The following is an 11,314-nucleotide window of genomic DNA, read 5'->3' as shown; positions in this document are numbered from 1 at the left end:
CGAGTACATCGAGAGAATTTTATATGAATTTGTCAGATGACCCTCACTTATATTTTTTGCGTGTCGAGGGCCTATTCGGCGGTACACTAAAGAATAAATTCAATCAAATCAGCTCTTCGTGAATTCAAAAATGTCTCAACCAACTAAAAAACACGTTTTGACACTTCTCCTTTCATGTCACTTCAAAAAACGAGTACAAGCCGAGGTATCTGACATTTTTGAATCCTTTCAGGCTGAATTCAATTCTAAAGAGAAAATCTTCAGTAATTTAAGATAAAACACGAAATAATATTAGAAATGAAAAATATTTCGGAATATTTAAAAAAATAAAGAAATACTAGCTGTTACCCGCGGCGTCGCTCGCGTGTAATAAGGACTTCCATCAAAATGACACAAAGAATGGGTAGATTTTACTGATGACTGATATTTTTGAATCACCCTGGGAGCGAAGGCACTCGGCGTTGCCCGTCAGACCGTCGGAACATTTTTCATTACTTTTCACGCAGAAATTTTTCCATAAATATGGTGTTTAAGTTTTTACCCGTCATTTAAAAAGATGGCAACAAATCGAACCCAAAAGACCATTCAGCCCGTCTATCGGTTAAAGGAAACCAGTGTACTAAATATTTGCGAAATCGTTTGAAACGCGCGGACTCTGTTGCATAGAGAAGATTTTTACCTCTCCGAGTGACGTATGTCACGGAGAGGTTCTAATTTCGACGTGTCTGTCTGTCTGTCTGTCTGTCTGTCTGTCTGTCTGTCTGTCCGTCTGTCCGTTGTTATACCCACGTGACCGCGTTCGCAGTTTGCAAATCGGAGCAAACGTGTATTCAATTTCCAGACCGCATTTACAGTCCCGGAAATTGTATTCCACTTACAGGCTATTACTCCATTGCCTGTCTAACAACTCTGTTCATTTGTCCACCCTTCATGGACACCAGTCTGAACTTACTAGCTTCTAAACACCACCATCTTCTAGTCTTTCGCCCATTCCACATGGACACCAGTTTCTACTTACTGGCTACTAAACACCACCACCTTCTCGTCTTTGTCCATTCCACATGGACACCAGTCTGTACACCTGGCTTCTAACAGCACCATCTTCTAGTCTTTCGCCCATTCCACATGGACACCAGTTTCTACTTACTGGCTACTAAACACCACCACCTTCTCGTCTTTGTCCATTCCACATGGACACCAGTCTGTACACCTGGCTTCTAACAGCACCATCTTCTGGTCTTTGTTTTTGTCCATCCCACATGGACACCAGTCTGTACACCTGGCTTCTAACACCACCATCTTCTGGTCTTTGTTTTTGTCCATCCCACATGGACACCAGTCTGTACACCTGGCTTCTAACACCACCATCATCCTTAAGGTTAAGACATACGCGGCGATCGGCTAGGGTTACGAGAAACGTCTAGCCTTCCAATGGAGGGGTCTTCCTCCAAGGTTCACGCAATTGCGATGTTCTTATCTACAGCTGCGGTTCGAATCCTTTATATACTACCTATTTTAGTAAGGCGAAGCAACCGGCGTATGCTTCATTTCAAACGCCAATATTAGTCAAGTATCTCAAGAATGTTTAATGGTTCTTTTTTAAAGCGATGTAACGTTCAATAAGGCGAATAACTAACGAAAAAAATATTAAATATTAATTATATTTATTTTAATATTTAAGATAATCTTGTTTCTCAATTCAAAATTAATACGGAAAGAGTTAAAAAGCAGTCTATGTTATTGTCTGTGTGTGTCCGTCCGTTATTACACTAGTGCCGCAGTGCGCTGCGTTAGAAATTCGTTTTGCTTTGATGTGTAAAGAAATCCTGCAGAACCATAATATTCCCTTTATCCTTAATATAAAGTGAATATGATGAAATATTTTTCGTAATTATGATGCATTTAGTGCTTTTGTAGCTTTAAAGCTCTGTTTCATTTTGATATTCCAAAGAATTTTTTTATTATTATTATTTGAAATGGCTGTTTATATATTACTTAAGCTATACTACATCTGTTTATAGCATAATCCTTGGTTTAGTGATTTCATAAAGAAAACTAAGATCTAGACTCCGGCGGGCATATCTAGTATTACTTGCAATAAGCTTAGTGAAATATAGAGTAAATAATTGAGGCCTGAGGTGAAGTAAGCTTTGGGTTTTGATTTTCGTGTCTGAAATGAAGAGACATCAACGGTTCAGAGTGAGCCGAAAGTTAAATACACTCTTAATTAATCAGGTTAAGATATTATAATAGAAGAAAAGATGATGGTGGCAATTAGATTAGTAGGGCTAAGCTACAGAGTTTTTATTTTCTTTATGGTGCGCATTGACTATCAGTGCGTCTAGCTACAATTTATCTTTGGTATTATTTAACGTTAACACTCATGTTGGCAAACTAAGAATATTGTTGAGGTGAGACGAGACGATAGTGTTTACACTGCTAACCAGTTGTGAATGTAGCTATCAGAATATAGGGTAAACAGCTGAAGCGTAGACTTCATTTCCTGTTCTTTTTGCCATTAACTGATTTCCATGTGTCCAAGATTTATCCTTATTGGAAGTAAAATGTCGTCTGCTTTACTGTATATTCGCTATGCTTGGAATACTGCTTCAATATTTCGTAAATTTTTACTTCAAAAAAGAGAAATAATTCCATATCTAGGTAAATAACTTTGTAGTAGTAGACCTCTTGACTCGGAGAGGTAATATTTTGGTTTTCCCAACTTGTTTACATTTCTGGTCGCCATTTTTTAAGATGGCGGCGGAATGAAAAAATTTTAGTACGCGCCTACTACTTATGAGTAACGTTCCTGCAAATTTTCAGCATTCTAGGGCAAGCGGTTTGGGCTGGGCGTTGATTATCAGTCAGTCTGTCTGTCAGTCAGTCAGTCGGGACTTTGATTTATATAGATATAGATAGATTTTTAAATCTTCGAGGCGAAATACGAAATCGAAGATCTACTCCGAACGTTTTGAGTAAATTGCGAAATATCTGCGAAAACGGGAAAATCTTTAGTTCTTTTTGGAAATGTCGATCCCCACTCTAAATCGCTTGTGTTTTTCTAGACGCGAGACTCGCTTGTCAAGCGTACGTCAATTTTGAGGCCCAATTCATTTTGGGTGAGATCATTCGTCTGCAAATTCGATACGCCTTTGTGAGGCACCGCCATACTTTGGTATTTAACCATCCATCAAGCTAAGCTAGCCTAGGCTGTCCAACTCGCATAGCAATAAAGAATAAAGTTTTACGCAAGCCGGCAACGCTAAAGGTTTACGACAAGGCACCAACGACCATTTGAATGTGGACACTCATCCAAGCACGTACATCTCTTTTATTGGAAATTATTGTAAAGAGATAAAATTGCCTTAGGTAATTCCTGAAACGGTCAGGCAATAAAATAGCCTGTTTGACGATTACTTTACAGTTATTGTTGACCTGATAAGGTGCGTTCATTCGCACCTACCGAGAGATTTGCGACTGATTTTTATCGCTGAACGCGGTTTAAAATTTTGAGTCGCCAAGTCTTAAGCAAAGTTATCATAGTTCCAGATTCTCAGGCTTTCGATTTGCTATTTTGTTATAAAGATACTAAAAAACAAAATTTTCTACAAATTGAGGTAATGATAAGGATAAAGTGGCAGTATCGTTAAAATAGTCGGTGGTAAATGATCTTAAAACCAAGCTCGGCTGCATTTAGTTCCAAGCAAACTTCGGGAATGATGGCGTTTTAGCAGTTTCCTAAAAATCAAAAGATGAATATTAGAATCCATCTATTGGGAACCGCTATTATGAATTCTGGTATGTTACTTCCTATAATAACTTACCGTACATCTCAATATTCAGATGAATGTCCTGATTTGAATGGTCGTTGGCAGCTCGTGGTAATTTACGAGAGAAAAATGAAGCTCGCGGTGGAGGACAGGCCTATAAAATTTCCAACTGGAAGAAAGCAAATTGCGAGGTTCTAAAAAGCTTGCTTAGGGAACTATATGCTAATCAGATAGGAGCTTGAATAGCGAAGCTCGATCGCACCCAGCTCATGTTCGTGATATGATTATGCTTTTTATACTCAATACCTTGGATGGCTAAACTTAATAAATTTACTTATAAGCTAATATATTCGCGATCCAAAATATTTCTGCTATCGAAAATTAGAATTCTCAAGAAAGTGTTTCAGCCACATCGTATATACGATGGGCTATTAGTTTGTCCTAGTGTGTAGAAGATGATGATGATGATGATGTTTCGTTCGTTATTTTTTAAATAGTTCTTCGTAAAACGACTTCTAGGTGGCGCTGGCTCCATATTTTTTTCCAACGATTATTAAATTTATATTATTTATTTTCTTCTCCACAACCACCGGGCTCGAACCCGGGACCTACGACATGCCAGCCTGATACTATCAGCTTCCTCTACACTCGCTTGTTGAAAGAGGGTTAAGAGATAGGAGAGAGAACGAAAGTATAAAGGAGCGGTCGGAGCTGTGCTTAGTGACTCGTGAGCTCCAAGAAAGAGGGGAATGGGAGGGATATAGAACCGGTCCGAGTGGCGAGGATTCTAGAGATTGACAATTTTTTGGTTTCTTCTTAGCTACAAGGTATCGATGGGACTAATAGTTTTACCCGAAGAGTAGTGGTAGTAGTAGTAGTAGTAGTAATAGTAGTATTAGTAGTATTAGTAATTAAATTAGTAACGGGCGTTGACAATATGTGATTCACTTTGCCAAGCAGCCATTGGAAAATTATTCACCCTGACCGGTATATTTGGTAATATTTCACTGCTAGTATATTTATGGAACCACTGCCTTCTCTAATACTAGGCCTGGAAATGTACAACAGAAATATTTTGTATTTGACAATTTGAATTTGCGCTTAGAAACCGTTAGATGGCTCTTTTCTGGGGAGAATTTTCGCGATGACGAAAGTAAATTCGTACTGCGCAGTCTCGCATGACGTCACTTCTTTCGCTTATGGCGGACCAGGGTGGGAAATAAGGTTTTTTTTAAACTGGACTAAATAACCTGGTCCATTTCACAATGACCATTGACCAGGGCACGCCGTCTGCTAAACTAGAGAAGTGGATAATTAAACTATTAGAGTTAATGTTTGGACTCTAGTTACCCTTGAATTATCTTAGTGGTCCCGAGGACCCTTGACCCCCTCCGATTTAATTTTTAAACTGGACCCGCCAATTTTTAAACTGGTCATTTGCCCTGTGCCACCGCCTTATTTCTCACGCTGTGGCGGGCTATGGGTGCAATTCGTCGCTAAAATGATACTTAGGTATGTATGATTGTATTTTTCGTCAAATTCAGTTAAATCTGAAGCCCAACTACAAAGAAAAGATCAATGTGTTTGGATCGTGTCTCTCAACCTAGAACCAACGCAAAAACTTTTGACTTTAATACATTTGCTAGATCGATAGAGACGAACAGTTTAATTGATGTTGCAGATTTTGTGAAGGAAGCAATGCACTTCATTGATGATACTTGTATATTTCATTCAATCATATTTTGCGAAGGATTTAAAATATGACTGTGATACATGTTAAGTTGTGTTAATAACTTGACATTAAATACTATAGTTTAAGTTTAAAAGATACTTTATTCTGGAGTCGACTGTACAGCATGCTAGCTAGCTCCTAACTAACTGCCCTATCCCGTTATGCCCCATGAGGTTACCTCGTGAGATCAAGGTCCTTTACTACGTCATAGCTCCCCATTGGCTAACCCAATTCTGACCTCTGACCTCATTATAACATCCTTCCTTTCTAGTAATAATTTAAAAGTTTAACAAATAAAAACAACCTGTCTAGTATTAATTTTAAAAGTTTAACAAAATAAAACACAAACTAAAACAGCCTGTTTTTAAACTAAGCACTTATTAATTGTTCTTTAATTTGGCGAGTATCTTTGTGGAGGTCGACGTACTCTTGAGTCATGTTTTCTTTCTTGTTGATTGTTTATTTGTTTGGGCATGGTTTCTTCTTGCATGGGCTGTTGCGGGAAGGGTTGCCGGTAGGGAATACAAGGCGAGTTCCCGGGTATTGTAGTTCTGGTGAATTGTGTTCCAATTGGTTCAATTCTTGGTGTAGGTGCGGTTTGTTGTTGAATGCGATTATGAATCTGGAATGTCTTCGGAACAGTATGTACTTGTTGAGGTTCCAGGATATTTTGAATTCTGACCGCTACTTCTTCTCGAGTTGGTTCAGGTTGTGGTGGTGTTATCAGGGTTGTATGGTTCTGTGCTGAACTTGGTGGTTGCGTTTGTTGTGATTGTAGATTTTGATATTGTTGCTGAACACGAGTCTGGTGCGTTGATTGTTGATTCTGTCCTGGATGTTGCTGAACACGAGTCTGGTGCGTTGATTGTTGGTTCTGTCCTGGAAGTTGTCCAATCCTTGCTGTGGCGTTATGGTACATCGGTATCTGAATTCTAGCCACTTTTGGTTTTATAGTAGGGTTAGTTTTCGTTTGACTATAATCCGGACGCAGATGTATTCTATTTCTACGGAAGTTTTGACCTTTCGCTGTCAGAATGTGATATGATTGTGGTTCTTGAGCATGTGCAGTTATTCTTGCGGGTAACCATGTACGGGGTGCCGCGTAGTAACGAACCTTCTGACCAATGTATAAAGGTGGTAATGATGAGCGATGATTTGATTGGCGTATCATGTTTGCGTTGTTGTCTCTCAACCCTTCATCAATGCGTCTTGTAGGATAGTGTGGTTTCAATTTATCTATGTGCGTTGTTAATGGCGTACGTAAACGCCGTCCCATCAGCATTTCTGCCGGTGATAAACCATTACTTTTAGGAGTTGTCCGGTACTCCATTAGGACATAGTGTAAGTCTCTCCCTTCTTGTTGTGCCTTGTGAAGAGAATTTTTTATGGTTTGTACGGCTCTTTCGGACATTCCATTAGATTGTGGGAAGTGTGGGCTTGATGTAACGTGATCGACATGCCATTGTTGAAGGAATTCTTTGAATTGAAGAGAATTAAAGGGTGGACCGTTATCAGATACCAAGCGTTGAGGTGCTCCATGCCTTGCGAATTGTGGATTCATGAAATTTATGATGGCTTGTGCGTTGGTCAGTCTTAGTTCTTTAGCTTCGATATATTTTGAATAGTAGTCAATCATTAAAATTATAGGCTTGGAGTTGACTTGAAAGAGATCAGTCCCTACAGTTTGCCAGGGGTATTGTGGTATGCTATGAGGTGTTAGTGGCTGTTTCTTATTCATCGGGTCTCTACTGCGACAGATTGTGCAGTTTTGAACATATGATGTAATGTCGGCAATCATGTTCGGCCAGAAAACGTGTTGTTTAGCCCTGGCAATTGATGCGTTAATCCCGTGATGGGCGCCGTGAACTTGAGTTAATAAATCTTGCTGAAGAGCTTTAGGCACCAACAGGTTTGTCCCTCTGTATAATAATCCATCTTCTTCATGAAGTTCTGTTTGATATTGCCAAAATGTAGTGGCCTCTGGAGTCAGTTGATTTCGATATTTTGGCCAGCCATCTGTGATATATTCGCGGATTTGGGCTAAGACTGGGTCGTGATCAGTTGCAGTCTTGTATTTGTCCAATGCGCATGTATGTAACGTTGTTATAGTGTAGACTGCTGTGTGTGGGCCATCCAATATGTCAGTGTTTATTTGGCAGTCCGTTAGAGGTTCCCTGGATAAAGCATCGGCCACATACATCCTGCTTCCGGGAACATAAACCAGCTTAGGGTTATATCTGAAGAAACGCAGAAGTAACCGTTGAAGTCGTGGAGACAATAGAGTCATTGGTTTCTTTACAATTGCCAGGAGCGGACTGTGGTCAGTTTCTACTGTTACTTGGGTGCCAGCAATATAAAAATCGAAATGTTCACATGCGTGAATAACGGCAAGAAACTCTTTCTCAATCTGCGCATATCTTGATTGTGTGTCGGTAAAAGTCGTGGATGTATAGGCGATGGGCTTGTTATCTTGCATTAATACTGCACCAACTCCGTACTGACTGGCATCTGTAGAGATAACGTTTGGTAGTTTAGGGTCGTAAAATTGAAGTACTGGTGCTGATGAAATACTTGTCTTCAGCGAGTCGTAGTGTCTTTGGTGTGTTGATGTCCATTCATAGAGTACGTCCGGTTTAAGTAGGTCTCTGAGTGGTGCCGTGTCTTCGGCGTATGTTGGAATAAAACGGCATATATAATTTACCATGCCTAAGAAACGTTGAAGCGTTTTCTTATCCTGAGGCGGTGCGAGTGTGCAAATGGCTTCAACTTTCCTAGGGTCCACATGGATTCCTTCATTTGTGATCAGGTGCCCAAGATAGGTGATGCGTGATACCGCAAGTTGCATTTTTCGTTTACTGAAGCGTAGATTATATTGTTTGGCACGTTCTAGGATGCTATGAAGTACAATTAAATGAGACTTCATGTCTGACGTTGCGATCAAAAAGTCATCTGTAGAGATGTGGACATTAGGAAATTCGTGAGCGGGGAAAATATCGCGCATCTGACGCTGGAAGACTTCGGTTGCAGTGACGATGCCGTAAGGAAGTCGTTTAAAGCGGTACCGTCCATGTGGCGTCGCGAATGTACAAAGGCGCGAGCTGTTCTCAGTGAGCGGAATTTGCCAAAAGGCACTTTGAGCGTCAAGGACGGTGAATACTGTACAACCCTTTAGTTCCGCAAAAATTTCTTGCGTGGTTGGCAATGGATAGGGTTCTCGTCTTATGGCACCATTTAAATTCCGGGGATCCAGGCAAATACGAACTTCCTGAGTCGAGTCAGCTTTAGGTAGTTTTGTTGGCTTCGGTACGACTACGATAGGGTGAACCCAATCAGTTGGTTCATTAACAGGAACTATAATACCAAGGTTCAACATACGATCCAGTTCCTTGTGCGTAGCTTCACGATATGCATGAGGGATCTTATGACATGCTGAGGCAATAGGTACAATGTTGGGTTTTAATTTGATGTCATATTCAGCCGGTAGCTTACCAACAGTATCGAAGATCATATGATATTGATCAATGAGTTCTGTCGCTGTGCCAGTATTTGTAGCGGATCGTGTTGTTGCGATATCGTTGGGCTGAGTTCCTATGAAGGTTGCGTGAGTGTGTGCGGTGTTAGGACTTATTTGTGGTGGCGGACCCAGTGGTGTGGAAGTGTGTTGTATTAGCCCCAGTTGTTGTGATGTAACGGCTCCAAGAATGGGTACATGGTTGTGTGACGTAACGTAGAAAGGGCAACTTGGTAGGTAGGCGGTGCCCGACATGCTAGGAAGATCGACAACGCCATCAATAGGAATTGAGTGTCCAGAATAGGATGAAACGGTGTAAAGTGGTTGACGTAGAGGGGGCTGGTATGGTAGAGAATTATATATTCCTCTTGATATTAGATTCACTTGCGAGCCAGTATCTAGCTTGAATCTATGTCGAGTGTTAAATAGATAAAGTTCGTCATATAATTCATCACCAGGGTTATTACATCTGAATGTAGTGGCAGTCGAAAGACATGTCAGATCTGTGGTGGGTGAAGTTGAGTGACGCTGTCGAGGATGAATGCTGATGCTATACGTAGTGTATGTTTGATCTTCATGTTGGAAATCTTGGTAATACTGATCAGTTTCGTCAAAGGATGAGAATTGGTCATTTGAGTCGTCCATTTCGATGGGATATGTTTGTAGGCTGTAGGTTGAGCGGCATGAGGTAGCCCAGTGACCCTTACGTTGGCATTTCAAACATTTGGAATTTTTGGCTGGGCATGATTGATATCGATGCTGCGTGTTGCAATTTTGGCAAGGTCGTGTCGTACGTTGAGGGTCGGATTGATAATTGGAACGATGAGAGCTTTGAGAGTTTGGGTCACTGCGGTGAAATGGTGGACGATAATAATTAGCAGTATTGCCGCGAGAAGAATACCGTTGCATTTCTTGTGATTGTTGATTGTGTCTAAAGCGCGGTCTTATTGTGGATCTGTGTCGATTAAGAGCATCCACAGTGAATTCTTTTGCTGCCGAAGGCTGTGTTGTGGTAGTAGACATGGCACGAGCCTGAGCATTGGTGATTTCATGCGCCTTACACATGATTATTGCAGTGTCTAAGTCCAGAGCATTGCCTTTATTTAGTAGTTGAAGTCTGAGCTCTTCATTCTGGATGCCAGCGACGATCATGGTGCGTAACAAAGGATTTTGTTGAGGTCCTAGATTGCATGCTTGGGCCTTGGTCTTCAAGTCAGTGTAGAATTCGTCGAAAGTTTGTGTAGGGCTTTGTCGAGACGTAATAAAAGCGTATTGATGAAATACCTCTGTGTGATAAGGTGCATAATAGAGATCAAATGCAGCAAGTATTATAGGCACTGTGCGATCATCCCCTGTTTCAGGTATCTCCAATGTATGATATATACGGCGTCCAGCGGCTCCTAGTATGTGGAGGAAAGTGGCTACTTGAGTAGGAACAGTTTCTCTATGTAGTTTGGCAGCGGCAGCAAAATAACCGAACTCCTCTTTATAAGTTTTCCAAGACGAAGCGGGATCTATCCCTGGTTCGAAAGCTTTAGGGCAAGTGATGGAGGCCATAGTAAAGTGGGCCTTGGCAAGTGAATCAGCAGACAAAAGCGAGTGAGTGAGCAAACGAGGCGTGTGAAATGGCGATCAACTCTATCACCATGTTAAGTTGTGTTAATAACTTGACATTAAATACTATAGTTTAAGTTTAAAAGATACTTTATTCTGGAGTCGACTGTACAGCATGCTAGCTAGCTCCTAACTAACTGCCCTATCCCGTTATGCCCCATGAGGTTACCTCGTGAGATCAAGGTCCTTTACTACGTCATAGCTCCCCATTGGCTAACCCAATTCTGACCTCTGACCTCATTATAACAATACATATTTGGCATTAATGAAACTACTGCTAACAAAGACCATTGTTAGACAACTACGCAAAAGATTTAACAGATCGCAAAGAATCGTACAAAAAGTTCAAGAACAAACTTCTCCCATGAAAAAATCTAAAGATGTAAATACATTTTACCCACACTGTGATACATGCCTTTTTATATTGTCGTTTGAATTTCTATGTGTCTTTTTATTTAAGTCAGCTGCTATATTATCCTCAATACCTTTACTTTAACCGTTGTCTTGCATGCTTTCAAAAAATTCCCCTAGTTTTGAATTTGCCGCCAGTTTAAAACCCCAGAAAAACGACATCTAGCGCCATTTGTGAAATGCTAACTGCCACCCCCTTTTTTTTCGTATTGCATGGCCTAGTATTTGAGATGGCACTGATGGAACTATGGATAGCGGGAGTACGTAAACGATGTG

The 11,314-nt window shown here is 40.6% G+C and overlaps 1 protein-coding gene and 1 long non-coding RNA gene across 3 annotated transcripts; both read right to left on the bottom strand.

Annotated features, from left to right (window-relative positions):
- Nucleotides 1-2,268: 2,268 nt before the first annotated feature.
- Nucleotides 2,269-2,728, bottom strand: LOC149713573 (uncharacterized). Its single transcript, XR_016369275.1, has 2 exons — nucleotides 2,632-2,728; nucleotides 2,269-2,549 (listed from the first exon to the last, which is right to left on the bottom strand). It is a non-coding gene; the product is annotated as an uncharacterized LOC149713573 (long non-coding RNA).
- A 2,855-nt stretch (nucleotides 2,729-5,583) lies between these two features.
- Nucleotides 5,584-10,570, bottom strand: LOC149713572 (uncharacterized). 2 transcript variants are annotated; one of them, XM_089849026.1, is made up of 2 exons: nucleotides 8,074-10,570; nucleotides 5,584-8,010 (listed from the first exon to the last, which is right to left on the bottom strand). In XM_089849026.1, the coding sequence occupies exons 1-2, from the start codon at nucleotides 10,568-10,570 to the stop codon at nucleotides 5,894-5,896; spliced, it is 4,614 nt and encodes a 1,537-aa protein (XP_089705152.1). In that variant the 3' UTR covers nucleotides 5,584-5,893. The 2 variants fall into 2 exon arrangements, with proteins under 2 accessions (XP_089705152.1, XP_089705153.1); XM_089849027.1 differs by having other exon boundaries at nucleotides 5,584-8,811; nucleotides 8,878-10,570.
- Nucleotides 10,571-11,314: the final 744 nt, after the last annotated feature.

Source organism: Phalangium opilio, unplaced genomic scaffold, assembly GCF_054372755.1.
Source record: "Phalangium opilio isolate 3A_F unplaced genomic scaffold, DU_Popi_V2 ptg000009l_1, whole genome shotgun sequence".
Lineage (NCBI taxonomy): Eukaryota > Metazoa > Arthropoda > Arachnida > Opiliones > Phalangiidae > Phalangium > Phalangium opilio.
This window is presented reverse-complemented; position numbering and strand designations above follow the sequence as displayed.

What these genes read in the sequence shown, in the direction of transcription:
- LOC149713572 (XM_089849026.1), bottom strand. Translation starts at nt 10,570, where the DNA reads ATGGCCTCCATCACTTGCCCTAAAGCTTTCGAACCAGGGATAGATCCC. An exon ending in CTACGACTCGCTGAAGACAA is followed by an intron (nt 8,011 to 8,073) that starts GTATTTCATCAG and finishes TTATCTCTACAG; the next exon opens with ATGCCAGTCAGTACGGAGTT.